The sequence below is a fragment of the Anguilla anguilla genome, chromosome 3, assembly GCF_013347855.1.
Source record: "Anguilla anguilla isolate fAngAng1 chromosome 3, fAngAng1.pri, whole genome shotgun sequence".
NCBI classification, from domain to species: Eukaryota; Metazoa; Chordata; class Actinopteri; order Anguilliformes; family Anguillidae; genus Anguilla; species Anguilla anguilla.
In genome coordinates, this window is record NC_049203.1 from 61,481,658 (window position 1) to 61,497,166 (window position 15,509).

A 15,509-nucleotide genomic window follows, 5' to 3' on the forward strand; every position below is an offset into this window, starting at 1 on the left:
AGCTAACCAGTTATTCTGTGGCACAGATTTTGCTTCATTTGACCGTTTGACTGGATAAAATAAATGGGCTTGCGATGGAGAAAACCACATCATTGTCTGAGATTGAAATGGACATCTATTGAGAAAGCAAGGCACACGGATAAACAATATTTATGTTAAATAACAAAGCATATTATGTGAGCACCACATATACTACACTAGCACAATTCTTTTTTTCGCATCTTTTTTTCATTATACTATTTTTGTCTCATAAAATTATTCTTGACATTTACAGAGGGGACAAAAGATTTGTAAGAAAGTCTATCCTAATTATTAGCCCTTTAAAAACAAGCATGTCACATGCACATGATTACATCTCAGAGCTCTTTTTGTGAACCAAACTGTATTTCCCTTGGTTGCATTTTTCCCTGAGTGTATTTTCACTTGTGCCTTGTTTGCCCAAGGAGAAATCATTTCCTTTGAGTGAAAAAAAATAAAAGTGTGAATCCTATGGTGCGCTAACCAGAAAACTATCACACATCTAATCTGTCGCTCCTGTTTGTACACACTCAGGGTTATTGATGGAATTCTGCGGGATATCTCTGCCTTTACATATCTATCCAAAGCATGGCCATATGGCTGTGAACGGAGGACATTTGTGTCCATGGCCTGCAATGCGTGTTTGTGTCGTCATCGCAGAGATTAGAGGGAAATGCAAAATGCACCGAAGCCAGAAATCCGAAGTATTACACTGAAAACATATTTCCTGGCAGAATATCCATTTATTCAAATATAGACAAAAAGGAAAAAAAAAACACATTTGTGCTGTCTGCAATTAATGGACAACTTTTATGTACAGTTTATACATTATATATATATATATATATATTACTATATATAATTAAAACAACATCACCACCCCATTTTCGTTTTGAGAAATTTTTAAAGACCCCATTTCTCCCCTTCACTCCACCCCCCCCACCCCCCCATTTGTTCGGCGATTCAAAGATGTAAAAAAACGTCGTTTTTTGTTTTTATTTTTTTAAAAACATTCACTCTGAGATGCGGTGTGCGATAAAATTCAAGTCAGTATTTTTCCATCAGTTTGAGAGCAAAATTTGAAACTCCACTCCCAGCTGGTGGCTCAAACGGCAGAGTCCATGTAGAGTCCAGCATTTTTTTTTTGTACTCCGCCCCGAAATAAGACGAGAAGAAAAGAAAGAAAACACTATCACAAACAGCAGTTTCAAACGTGTCAAAACCCATGGCTTCTGTTTGATTTTGAGTTCTGTTCTCCTAGCCTCAACACCTTGTAAGTCACACCTGAGCTCAGTTTGTCTAGCATACATCAGCACTGTGTTTACCCAGTAGCAGGAAATATGCACCCGAAATCCCATTTAATATATACGCTTTATCCAATTTTTTTTTACATTTTTTTTTTTTTTTTTTTTTTTTTAGTTTTAGATTTGACAGGCAGTTTTGGTTCTAAGAAAAAGAAAAGAGAAGGAAAAGTAAAAGGAGCAAATAGCATTAAGACGGGCGCTGCGAGCCCGAGAGAGACCTCTTACGTGGCGGCGTGGATGTCCTCGTGCCTCAGCACTTTGTAGGTGATCCAGTAGAAGATGTTGAAGATGAGGAAGCTGAGGGGGAAGAACGCGCGGGAGATGGTGTCGATGCGCTTGGCGCGGTCCACGAAGCGCTTGCGCACGGCCTCGCTGTCGTACAGCACCTCCACCGGGGGCGGCTGGGTGAAGACGGTGGCCCCCTCCACGGCCCCCGCGTCCTTCATCTGCAGGCAGTGCCCCAGTCCGTAGCCGCGGAAGTAAAAACCGCGGCTCTCTCGCACAAGCTCCTCCTCCTGGAGAGAGAGAGAGAGAGTGACAGGAGAGGAGATTTAAGGCAGGAAGTCCTCGGTTTTTTTTCCCCAGAAGGGCCTGTTTGGGTGTAGGCTTTTCGTCTACACCTCTACTACAGTTTGATTGAGCTAACCAATGCGTAGTGATGTTCATTCCAGATCTTTCCTAACTGACTCAGCTGTTTTGGTGCTGGGCTTGGACAAAAGCCAGCCGCCACACCCTTACTCTTCTCATGTATGATTGGGTAGTCATTGATAATTGCAATGAAATAGCATCCCTTTTTTCCGCATCTTTTCTCTCGTAATAGTCTGATATTTGTTCAGGAATGAAGGAGACCTCTGTTATATATGACCTATGAAGATGTGGGTTTTAGTAAAAGCTCAAAAAGACTGCTGTTTTGTGGATGTGCTGGTATTTTCCACTGTGAATGACAGGGCCTATTCAGACTCTGTGTGGCATATTGATAGACAGCTTTGACATTCCTCTGACACCTTGAGAGATGGGGTTTGGCAGCACATTTGGGAATTCGCTGTCTAAATTGGGTGATTCACTGTGGTTTTGTTTTACCTCTTTTGCCTGGACCACACTGGCCCCTTGGTAACATACCTGGTGCTACCCTACCTGACTATTAGCATCCTGAGAGGGGAACTGGCAAGTGGTAACTTGGCTAAATGAGGCTTTACTACCCCCCCTGCCATGTCCCGCCTCCAAAGCAGGACATCTCTACAGGCTCCAGAGCATGCATGTGACTGTGACCGATGTCAGGCTGTAGAGGGACGGTGTCCTCCCACAGGTTCTGCAGAGCAGACAGGGCGGGCATTTGAACATTGTGTCCACCTGGTGACGTGAGAACCCCGAGTCCCAATCCAGCAGCGACAGTGCGGCGTCTGCTCGCGCTCCCTATCGCCTCTGTCATCCCCTGTCTGCGAGCACCGGGGTTAGTGAAAACTGCAACCTTTTAATCCGGTGTAAAATTACTAAATGTCTCGCAGCCGAGGACGAGCTGTTACGCTTTCCCAGCACAGTGGCTAATTAGCCCTTCTATTTCTATCTAAACGATCCAGTACATCATGTGTTGAGCTCTAATGATGCGTTTCAGTAAAGATAATAGGCACTCATCCTTTCTATGCAGTGTGCGTCGGTTTCTGCAAGGTAGTCACAGTTCACACTTCTATTTGATTTGTGGGGGTAGTCTTTACCTCTGTGATTATTGCTACGTGGTTCTTTGTCACTGTCCCAGATGCATAGTTCTTATCCACGGGCACTGGTAAAGACACGGCCATTTTGCAGAAAATCCTCATTTAAAATGTGGTCTGGAAATGCCAGTCATATCAGGGCTAGCCACAGCTGTTATTGTCCGAACAGAATGCATTTTAAAATTGAGATATTGCGTTTATCTGCCACCTTGAGAGAAATAGAAAATATAGCTAATCTTCAATGCTTTGAAGATTAGCTATAATGTAAAAAATGGCTGATATAATCAGCTAGAACTTATTCCACCCAAAAAATATTTACAGTTGCATGCCAAAACAGTAAAAAAATAAATCACTGAAATGCACACGGTACACAAGAGGACTGATACAGAGGAACAGGATAGAAAGGTTTGGAATCAAGGTGGAGCATGCTTTAATCCAATTCTAAAGCCAATCAAGATTACTCTAGTACCCGTCATGCATCTGTCTCACAATTGTACACTGCATGTACACTGGTGTTCCCTGCTCAACCAAAAAGATACAGGCATGGACCATACATTAGAAAATGCAATGAAGGGGGAATTAATGCATGCAGTGGAAAAACAGTTTTTTTTCTGGAGCTAACCAATTATCCTATGGCACAAATTTAGCTTCTTTTGACTATTTACATTTACAATTGGCTTGCAATAGAGAAAACCTCTGGCGTGTAAGCAAGGTGTCATACACTGGCACAGGGACAAGCTAAATGTCTGTTAAATAAGACAGCATTTTATACCGTTAGCATACCTACAGTATCTCTTTCTGTCCTGAATCACTTGTCATCAGCGCTCTTGCAGAACTGAAATGGAGTTGTCGCATGATACATATACTTAACTCAGCTTGTGGAATTGGAAAGGACAGGGGAAACAGAAAGCACGAAAAATGATCTGTCACGAGGGAACAAATGATTATAGGAGTGTTGAAAGTTAGTCCAGTTTGAAGTTTTGGGTTTAACCGGGTGGATACAAGGGCAAGGAGCAAGGAGAAGAGGAGAGATGTCTGAGGTGTACGCAGTGACGTTGGGACAATCTTTTCTTGGGCGACATTGACCAGGGGGCGGGGGTTTAAAGGGTCAGTGGGGTGTGTTTACTGTTTTACCCTGGCGCAGGTGTTGCAGTGGTGGTGCAGGTTGCTGTAGAAGGACACGTTGCCGGGCAGGTCGTTCACTTTCCGGAGAGAGTCGAAGCTTCCCGGCTGGCTTGCCAGAGGCTCCACGGGGGAAACGGTGCAGGTAATGGGGTGGGAATAATGGGATTTCAGAACATGAGATCTCACCCCTGAGCCTCTCAGCGCAGGTATGCTCTATTAGCATGCTGTTGCAAAGGCAGTTTACATTTCAGTGTAATGGTGTTCAGCCATGAATGGAGCAGAATGTGCTTTGCAAGTATATGGAAGACTGAAGGTTGGTGGAGCTGAAGTTACACGATCGCTCCTACTTGCCCAGTCTATTTGAGCGCACTAAATTATAAACAGAAATCCATTCAGGAATGGAATTATTTCTTGTGGGACTAGGGGGCTGTCAGGACGACAGTCGAGGGTGGTAGAGGAACAGCATTCGCTGCGTGTTCCTCCACCACCATTAACTGAGATTAGCTACCGAGAGCATCTATTGCATAAATAGCTGGGGACATAGGACCTGCTCAGCTTGGAGTTTGCTAAATATCTCATACCAGGAAAACTAAGTTTGTGGACTCCCTTTGTTGCATTTCAGACAAATTATAGAACCTTTTTTTGTTATGAAAGTTGGAGGAGGCAGAAAGAAAGGACTTTAAAGACAAAGGTCTTTGACAGCTGTGAACAAGAGAGGCTTTTGTTACCAAGTTAAAATGGTGAGGGGGAGGCACAGACACAAAGTCAGAGGGAGTAGTCAAGGCATGTGAAACACTGGGCCACCTCAATCAAAAGGGATACACCGAGGAAACTGGAGAAAGGCATTCTGGGGTTCATTCGAGGAAAGGGGGGGGGGGGGGTGTGGAGCAGTACTCAGACTCCAGGTGTGGGTGAGGTCAAGGGTCATGACAAGGAGTGGGGTAAGCGGTAGGGGTAGAGGTGAGGCTCTTTCTCAGGGGGGATGGTGTTTTTTTTTCCAAACACATACGGTTTGTGGTCGGAGGGGGGTCGGAGGGTTGCAGTTACCCTGGCGCAGGTGTTGCAGTGGTGGTGCAGGTTGCTGTAGAAGGACACGTTGCCGGGCAGGTCGGTCACTTTCCGGAGAGAGTCGAAGCTTCCCGGCTGGCTTGCCAGGACCTCCACAGGGGGGAACGGTGCAGGTAATGGGGTGGGAATAATGGGATTTTGGAAGAGATCTCACAGCCGAGCCTCACAGTGCAGGTGTGCTCTATTAGCGTACTTTTGCAAAGGCAGTTTATGGTGGGCTGTAATGGATCACAAGCCACAAGCAGGGTGTATCTTTATTGAGGGAATATATCGGAGACTTTTCACCTCAATTAAAGTTTGATGGAAGTGAAGTAATATGCTCAGGTGTGCCCTATCATTATGTTCCTACAAAGGCTGTTTATGCTTTACTGTCGTAGATCACAATCCACAAGTAGGGCACATCATTAACTGGGAATTGGAGTTTTTTTCACCTGCACTAAAGGCTGGTGGAGCCATGTGATCAAGTGTACTCCGTCACCATGTTTTTGTAGTTTATGATTTACTCCAACTTCATGCCGATTTCCCCATAGCCACAAAAGTAAAGTGTCAGGAAGATGAATCAGGAAGAGATGTTTTCTCTAATGTTTAATTTGCTCTTGCATGTGAAATGGATATCCCATTGAGAATCATGTGGCCTACACAAAAAAAAAAAATCTGTCACCTTGCCGGATGATACACCACCTGGGGAACAGGGATTCATAAGTGCCCTGTGCTCCACTGAAATGGCTGGAACACCTGCTTTCCACAGAAATGCTCGCAACGCAATTTATACCAGAGATAGAGAGGTAAAAGTGAATACAGTTGACAGTTCTGAACGAAACAGAGAGTTGTTATTCTTTTAAAGGGATGAAGAGGCAGGCAGAGAAGCAGGTGCTGCAGCTGGGACTGTCAAATCCTGGTGGTCTTAATTAATTGAATTGTGAACAGGAAATTAAAGCAGATTCTCTGGTTAATATGCAGCGGATGTGAGAAAGGAAGAGACATTGGGGCTGTTAGACTTGGGTAATTTAGTCTGAACTCCAGGATGTAGGATGTAGAGGATGATGCATATATGCACTTTCGCCATAAATATGACAAATATTATATGTTCACACCATTTTAGAGTAATTAATGAGTGTAGATGGATTAAAGACAAAAAAATATATATTTTAGTTATATCCTGGGGCCATATTTTTATTAATCCTATCTCATTAATCTTACGCACTCTCTCAAGCCTTTTATTAAAATCTTTAATATTAGAATAATAAGAATTGTTGTTCGCCCACACTGGAGTGGTGGGGGTGGAGGCGGGGGAGGGGCTGGTGGAAGGGTGAGTAAATGACTCAATTCTGTGTAAAAATTAGTGTGAAGGACAAAATTGCTTTCTAGTGCTGTTCAGAGATCACGCTGAACCAGTGGGAGGCAGTATTGATTAATCCTGCTCAGTGACCTGTACGCTCCATCAGGCAAACAGCTCTTTCTGCTTGAGGTCAGACATCCATACCACCATTATTGATAATCCAGGACTACAGGGGGCTTATTGGAGAGAAATTTCTAGAATGAGCTTCGGAGTTGGGGAGGGGAGTGAGTGTATTTATTTTATTTTATGGAGTGTCATTCCTCTTTTATTCAAGCTTTTTATTGATCCTGATCTGAGAGACATGCTATGTATCTCGGTTTGATTGGCTTTACTTCTTGCCCAGGAAGCAATCCAGCCATTTTAGCGTCACTTGATGTGATGGATTTTGTGTGCTGTTGTTGAGCCTCGGTGCATCATCTCACACCTGGTCATTTGCTCGCAGATAACATTGCTATCTACCTTCTGCAGCATAAGAGGACGGAGTGTGGCACAGTGGGTAAGGAACTGCGCTTGTAACCGAAAGGTCGCAGGTTCGATTCCCGGGTAAGGACACTGCCGTTGTACCCTTGAGCAAGGTACTTAACCTGCATTGCTTCAGTATATATCCAGCTGTATAAATGGATACAATGTAAAGTGCTATGTAAAAAAGTTGTGTAAGTCGCTCTGGATAAGAGCGTCTGCTAAATGCCTGTAATGTAATGTAAGAGATTTGCTGTGCGTGTGGTATAAAGTGCTGTCCAAAACTGTCTTTTGTTTTTGTTTATTTTTTAAGTCCTAACTCTTATGTTGTCCTCAGTAATACAGTGACCTTAAGTGTATTGGTAGGTGGTTGACTTCTCCTAACCCGCAGTGGAACTGTATGAGAAGGGAAGCTATTGTTTGAATTGCGCTTGTGTCTGTGCTTGCCATGGAAACACGAGGATACAAGTTCCCTCAAGCAGCGGCACCACACTTGTAATCATGGGTGGAAATTTGGTGGTTGACCACAGGGAGATAGCTTTCGGGGACTGGGGTCTGGGGGCTGGGGGGGTCATTAATATTGTGGTGGACTGGGGGGGCATCCGATTTTTGGGTGTGCCAATCAGAAAGTGGGTGTGCCTAGGACACCCAGGACACAACGAGCCGCAGCCTGGCATGTATTGTGGCAGCCAGGATGCTCAGTGCTGGCGATACTAGTACCCCTACATGTAGACAAATAGGTTCTGCACCCCGAGTGTGTTTGGAGGTGACAGAAGTGTATAGGCAGGGAGTTCACTATTCACTCACTATTCTCTGTCTTCGGTGTTTCTTCCTCAGCCGGATGAACTCTTTGTGTTGCCGCGAGACGAAGTTGACCGCCGCGTACTCCAGCAGCGCCGCGAACACGAACAGCAGGCAAACCGCCATCCAGATGTCAATGGCCTTCACGTAGGACACCTGCGGCACACCACGTCAGAGCATCAGTCAGTAATCAATCAGGTAGGGGAAACAGCAGGCAAAAATATGGCCAGACGCAATTCCTCTGTTCAGAACATTATCAATATTCATGTGTAATCATGCATATTCCTTAGATTATCCATAATGGGTATACTTTGTGTCCCTGAAACTAAAAAAATAAATGTGCGGTATTTTAATATGCTGGAAAATAACTTTAAAAGCCTTGAAATGAATGCAAATGTGAAATGCTCATGCTTATGTGGAACGTTTCTCTACATACACTGCAAAACGTCCAGTGTTAATTCTACTCTAACATAAAACTTGGTCTCCATTGGGACCAATGTTATCTGTTAGAGTTGAATTAACACTGTTAGAATTGAGTTAACCCTGGACATTTTACTGTTTAGTCCCATGATCTCAATAAGGTAATCACTGCATCTAAGAACAATCGGTTCAGCTGGTTACACCACTTGCAGAGGCCCCATAAAGCACAGTTTTATCAGTTGAAAGTATATGGGCCCTGTTTCCATGGGAACCGGAATTGCACTCTGCTGACTCCATGAATGTTATTTGCCGACGGCAGCGTGAACCCGGCAGTTAAATTCAATGGCTTTAGTTTATGTCGGGCGATACTTACAGCCTGTGTTTCTGTACATTGAAAATTTCTTTCCACAAAGACACTCAGCTTTCCGTTTATTCATTCTGCTACCAGCGCAGATAGCAGAACGCTTCAAGCTTGGCTTCCTAATCCCAAAATTCCATGCCCCAGAGTTGTTTACGTGGGAGTAAGTGGGCCTGCGGTCTCTCTCTCTCTCTCTCTCACTCACTCTCTCTCTCTCTCTCTCTCACTCTCTCTCTTTCTCTCTCTCTCTCTCTGTATCTCTGTCTCTCTCTCTCTCTCTCTCTCTCTCTCTCTCTCTCTCTCACTCACTCTCTCTCTTTCTCTCTCTCTCTCTCTCTCTCTCTCTCACCTTGGGCAGAGAGGCCCGTGAGCCGGAGCTCTGCGTGGTCATGGTCAGGACCGTGGTGATCCCCAGCCCCACGCGTGCCGGCGCGGCGTCCATGTTGATCCAGAAGGACACCCAGGAGAGGATGACGATGAGCAGGCTGGGGATGTACATCTGGATCAGGTAGTAGCCCATCTGTCTCTCCAGGTGGAACTTCACCTCGATGCAGGTGAATTTACCTGCAGCCAGAGAAGCCGCGAGCATAAAATTAGGCAGTATATTCCAAACCCACGTGCAGGCCTTTCTAAAACGAGCCACTGGCGAACACGTCCGCGAACACTGTGGTCAGCATACTCAGGACGAACGCTGTGTACTGTGTTTTATGTCACTCCAAGCTGCTTTCTTCCTAGCATCACAGCATCGATTTCTGCACCCACAGCAACCTGATTTCAGAAATATTATAAAACCATATGTTGCAAAACTATTTTGTGGAAGTGATGGACATGGCTAAATCAATTTCAACAGTGGTATTTCTTACATTATAGACATTTTGTTATATGGGCTAAGGGCAAAATGTATCAAGGCACATTAGGGGCACAATGAGTAAAGTGCTAAAATGTGCAAAACAAGACAAAACACAAAATGGAAAAAGTAGTTAAATGAATACAAAGTGCAGTATTTCTCTTTTTTTTAAAGGTTATTTCTTCAGCCTGGAACCACACACAAATCAGTTACATTTCACACAGTTGTCATGTAGTCTATTCAGTTTAAGTCTCAATTTCAGTGGAAAAACAGTGAAAAATATGTTGGAGGCGTTATCTTCACTGAGTTTTAAACAACTCTCACAATTATTCCACCCCACTCTTATATCTATAAACTTCATCACAAGATTGCGATTAATGAATTTTGTGTGACCATATGTGCAAAATTAGTTTCGATAATGCTTCATCAAGCAATTCGTATCAAAGCGTCAGTCATCCAGTTGCTCAATAGCATGGCGGAGGAGAGATCGACACATTCACTCAACCACCCGAGACAATGCTCCCACAGGACAGCGATGAAATGAACCAGAAAACGAAGTTGAACTCTGCCCCTGGCCGGTCAACTGTGACACAACAAACCATGTGATTTTGATGGACCAATTGCAGGCAGGGGGCAAGTCTGCAAACTTATTAACTGTGAAATTTACGTTCTTTATAACATTGTGAATTTTTAACATTATTTAGGTGGAGGCTTCAAATAAGCCCACTGGGTTTTCCGCCTCTCTCTGCACTGTATATTATTTGTTATCTTTGTAATTTTTGTGTATTTTCTAAATTGTGCAAAAATAATACAACTAAAACTAAAAAACTAAACTGCTTGCGACAGGTCGCGCTAGGGGCATGCACACATCGCAATGTTCGAACTGAAAACACCACGTCTTTTTGTTCGTCTCTTGTTTAAAAAGGGTAGTTCCGAACAAAAAACTTATTTTGTTTAGAGTTTGCTGGCACCTTAAGAGATTTAGCAGATCTGCCCCTGTGGAATATCTTCTGTTTTATCCTTGCTTTTGGTAAAAAAAAAAAAAAAAACTATTTCAGTGGACACTAGTTATTGAGCTTGAGTAGAATCAAAAATTTGAGTCGCAATTGCCATTCATGCCCAGAAAACGACACATCTAACAAGGACTTGTCTTACCAAGGCTTATAATACATCAAAAAGGCAACACACCAGCCAAACATAAATCAAAGAGAAAAAATATCCTGCACATAGTTTGATGGTGAATTTTGAGGTACATATACTCCCAAGGTGAATTTGTTAGGTGTATGCTCCTCAAGGGCAGCTTTTTCACATGGCAGTTCTAGGCGGAGATCTGTCTGGTTGAAATGATCTGGCTGGTCTTTGTGGTGCAGCTTAGGGTTGTAACTAGGCAGCTGTTTCATAGGTGACTTAGGCGCATCAACTGTCTTAACGACTACTTGTATTTTTATTTATTTTTATTTTTCCATAGATTGCGTTGTTGCCGTTCTCGTTTTTAGTGTTAATCAGTTTAACCATCAGGGTCCAAGTTGAACTATGCGGTTGTTCCCTGCACTTGGACCGGTACTTCTCTCTAGGGGTTTCGTCATACTTGTTCCTGGTTATGGTTATACACTTTGTTGTACGTCGCTCTGGATAAGAGCGTCTGCCAAATGCCTGTAATGTAATGTAATTTCTTATTTTCACTGTGCAGTAAGCATACCTGTGTTGTAGTGCTTTGTGCAGTAGCCCAGGTCTTTTTCTTCTTTCAGAACAAACTGTGGGAGCATCAGATCATCAGCAACCTGAACGGGGGCTGTCTCCAGCCACTCAAAAATCAGGTCGTTCATGGTGTAGCCAACTGTGGGGAGCAAGGGAGAGTGGGGGAAAGAGGGTGAGAGAGAGAAAAAAGAGAAAAAGAGAAAGAGAGATCCCTCACTGCAGCTACAATGCTCACATCCTCTTCAGCCTGTTTGTCATGGCGAAAGGTCACCTGTCTACAGCTTCAATGGGGCCTGCTGGTCGCCTGAAGTTCAGGCACAAGGACGAACGTGATTAGCATGCGTTCCTCCGTCTGTCTGAGGTTGTTTGCAGGCTGAGATAGCCAGCCACATAATGAATGGGTTTCTGGGACCTACAGACATTTGTATGGTAGGAGAACCATGCCTGCAGATCTGTCATCGCAGCCTCTGGAATTCTACAGATAGATGTTTCCATTTACCAGGAAGCCAAGGCAGGATAACTGAAATAACCATGATTATTTTAGCCAAAATGTTCCCTCGACCATCACCATCACCATCCCCCTCATGCTCCCGTACCTCTGATCATTCAATTCATCTTAGCGGAGTGAGATTAGAGACCCATTAAACATGCATGAAGCATGCAATAACACTGCAGAATGCTTGACACGTTTGAATAATACCGATGTCTATCGTAGCCCCTTGAGGCTGTGTGTTACAAAGGCATCAATAATTCAATATATTACCCACCCCCACCCACATTTTAACCAGTGGCCAGCAAACAACAAAGCCATTAAACGTAACACATCTTGCTCATGAAGACTGATTGCGTCATTCAGTATACGTCTCTCTCTCCTTGGAAATGAGAACATCAGTAGGGCAAGCAATGCGCTTTTCTTACAGTTATAAGTGTATGGGACTTTAAAAAAAAAATAAAACATGAGGTGGAATGCACAAAAGGATTTGGAATGCTCTTCTATTGCGAGTTATTCCAAGAAATATTGAAGGGATCTTTCAGCCAATGTAATGTCTGAGTCACAGGTTCCTCATTTACTTACTTTTTTTATTTATCCACCATTGTTTATGTGCCCTATTAAAGTGAATCCCTTATAGAATGATGGGCAATTAAAGTTCCAATTAATGTAATTCGATTGCCACTTTCTCACCTTCAAAAATAGGTGCATATTCAGGGATGACTTGACACCAGGACATGTCCTGGGGTTAAAGAAAGCTGTGCTCAGTTAACTGAGATGAGGCACAGCCTCAGATATATATACTACTACAGCCGAAAAAATGAAACTAGGCATGACCCCCAGTCCTATGGAAGCTGTACTGATGGCTGAAGCATATATTAGAATGTGACACATTATTGTGCTTGTGACCTGTGCTTGCTGGCTAATTCAGCATGGTGGTGCGATTACTTGATTTGTGTCAATACTTTAGTGATTTAGTTGTTTCATATGGCCTGGGAGAGCATTCGCTGATGCTTGCGCAAAAAGCAGCATAAACTGTGCTGGGTATTTTGTCTTGGTGGACATATCCCATAACCCCATAGTGTGCGTTTTGACCTAGGGTGTTCATCACTGGACTCACATTCAAATATAAAATAAAAGAAAAAAAATTCCTGACAAAGAATGTAGGTCACGGTACATCTGGTTCATATTTTTTTTTTGTATTTTAACTCCCGGGTCTGGGTCTCTTTTCTGGGTCACTTTACCCTGGATTTCCGTGATGGACGGATAATGCAGGAAAAGCACGGGCCAGCAGATTAAGCATTCTGCGGTGCTCTTGCTGATTACGCATAGATTACGGATCTAAACGAAGACCTCTCAGGGGCCACGTGCTGCCTCTCGAGCGCTGACCGTCACATTTATCAAGTGGCCGACAGGAATTACCGTGTCTACTTAATGTTTTATAATCCCTGCTAGGCCATGATAGCGCATGATGGCTTTACTGTTTGCATACAAGGCACAGTAATGAGGCGTAATTCCAGCACATAGGAGAAAGTGCTTTTATTATGCTAGCATTAGGCTATTTTCAGCTGTGTGGCGCGCTGCGTTGCCCCTTAAGGAAATGTGTCACTTCTGCAGTTAAAAAGCAACAGCAAAGCTGTGACCTGGAGCCATGTTGCTGCTAATGCAGAACTCTGGAGCTCATTAATGACTGCGGTAGCGATGGATGCCATTTGAGAGCCTGTCGCTCCAAGAGCTCCTGTCACACAGATGCAAACACGAAAAGGACGGCTGTAAAACCTCGCCGTCATCACCTTGTCCTCAGAAGGTAAGCTGGTCGCACCTTTGTGCTAGTCCAAATGAACCTTTCAAAAATGCCTCAACTACGCAAGAGGCGATTACACTCTTTTAATAGGCTCGTCAGATTTTGGACTTTCTGCGCCTCAGCTATTTGCCAGCCAGAGTACCGGGGATGTTTCTTTCTCAATTTTTGTCCCCAAAATCAGCACCTGTACCTCAAATTAAGTTTACAATATGCCAGAGGCATTTCAGCAGTAGAGTGTACACTCCTCCATTGCGCTCTCCCACAATCCATTGCCAATTATCCACACTACAGGCCACAGTTCTACAGGAGTACTAGCGTTGATTGTATTAGGAGCATGCCTCTCACTGTAACCTGGTAGCCCATGAGTGCTAACACATCAGTAACCCAAGGAACCCTGGCAGCTCATTCTACCTAGTTAGATTCGAAGTAATGACACAACCCGAGCTTGAAACTGTGACATATGGACTCTGTCCCTTTTAAAAAAGTTCAGTCAATTGGGCTATGAATTAACTTTTTATTACATGGGGTTATTAGTACACTATTTCTCATTTATTGTGGTTTAATTTTGTATACAACCTGCTGTGTTGTACGTAAGTTTTCTGTGAACCGTTTCATCATTTTCAATTCTCATTTGAAATTATGTTATCTCATTTATATGTGGCATGGCCTTCGCTGTGTTGCGTGCCTTTACATGCAGAGAGAAGGGCAATGGCACGATGAACATGTGCATTACTGTATACACTTATCACTCTTTCCCCAAACCCAACACGCAGCAGTTGACATAAGTAAAATATGCATACAAGCTACAAGCAATGCCCCACATGAATAAACATTGCCATTTTACACAGGGAGAAACTGTCGCATTGGGGATTGGTACAGAAAGGTACTAAAAACAGAACTTGACTTTGTTTGCTTCAGAGAGTCCTTAACCTTATTTCCACCACCAAGAGGAGTCTGCAGGGCCTTTAGGTTAAAAGAGGCAGGGTTTCTTCAATCTGGGTCTCTTTTTCTATTTGATATAATCTTTTTCTTTATTTTCTTCTTAATTTTTCTAAACTAAACTTCTTTGTCTCTGAGAATGAATTGGAAAAAAAAAAACTCTCAGCGAGGTGTAGAGGTGGGGCAGATGGTATAAAGTGTGCAAAATGAAAGTTTCATTATTGATATCCTGGAAATTGGTTTTGAGAATGGAGATGATATCAAGGCCACAGAGGCTGGGGGGGGTCATTGGCCACAGGCCACAGGAATCCTCTATTTCTCATGAAGTTCTCGTCCAGTTAATAAGGTTAGAGATATTATGCGCTCTTTTGGGCTGTGTTACACATAATTTCTTCTGTCACGAGTGTGCGATTTGTCTTTGGTAACTGCGCGTTTTACTTTTTGCTGTTTCCCCACTCAGTCAGCATTCATATCTAAGCTTGTGACCATCTAAACAGTCATTTGTAATTTCTGGGTCAACGCTTCCGCCCCCCCCCCCCCCCCCCCCCCCCCCCCACTGTTGACACACACTTGTTTTCGGAACCATTTTCGTAGCCTTACGACACGTGCAGTTTTCCTACTTATTTTCATCGTTCACAGCCAGCAGTGCTCTGTGATGACTGTGGACTTCAGTCAGAGCTTGGGTGAGACGGGTAAAGGTGGGCAAAGTAAGAGAAAAAGAAAAACAAATGACTCACAGCTTTCCAGCTGCATGGAACAGGTCTGAATGTCCATTGGGAAATTCTTCAAGTCCATGGGACAGGACAGAATCAGAGTGAGCCTGAGAGAGGAAGACAGACAGACACAGCAGAAGCGATACAGAGAGAATAGCGTAACGGGGGGGGGGGGGGGGGGGGGTTGCATTTTGGGGAGGTGGGGGAGGGGGGGGCGAGAGAAAGAGGCAGGAGGGTTACAACATACTGAGAGAAAGGCAGAGAAGCAGAGGGGGACGGATGCAAGGAGCAGTAAAAGAGGAAAGTGGCAGCGCAGAATTTTGATTTCAGATTACCTCGATGTATCATTTGACACCAGCCCTGTCTTGGAAGACAACATAATACCAGTGTTTATTTTGGAATAAAAATAGATAGCGT

The 15,509-nt window shown here is 43.8% G+C and overlaps 1 protein-coding gene and 1 long non-coding RNA gene across 4 annotated transcripts in view; one reads left to right on the forward strand and one right to left on the reverse strand.

The window, feature by feature from the left end:
* Positions 1-12,077, forward strand: part of LOC118223107 — a 28,700-nt gene extending 16,623 nt beyond the window's left edge. For 2 of the 3 annotated variants that reach the window (XR_004764400.1, XR_004764399.1), the window contains 3 exons: positions 7,860-8,021; positions 8,960-9,109; positions 11,197-12,077. This is a non-coding gene — a long non-coding RNA (uncharacterized LOC118223107). Of the gene's footprint in view, positions 1-7,859; positions 8,022-8,959; positions 9,110-9,622; positions 10,426-11,196 lie in introns of those variants that run through there. The other variant, XR_004764401.1, reaches the window with a different exon arrangement.
* glra4a (glycine receptor, alpha 4a) overlaps positions 1,072-15,509 on the reverse strand; it is a 48,293-nt gene continuing 33,855 nt past the window's right edge. The window contains exons 5-9 of the mRNA XM_035409243.1: positions 15,117-15,199; positions 11,148-11,285; positions 8,951-9,165; positions 7,830-7,979; positions 1,072-1,837 (exon numbers count right to left, since the gene is read on the reverse strand). Coding sequence (XP_035265134.1) covers positions 1,544-1,837; positions 7,830-7,979; positions 8,951-9,165; positions 11,148-11,285; positions 15,117-15,199 — 880 coding nt within the window. The 3' untranslated portion in view covers positions 1,072-1,543. The remainder of the gene's footprint in view (positions 1,838-7,829; positions 7,980-8,950; positions 9,166-11,147; positions 11,286-15,116; positions 15,200-15,509) is intronic.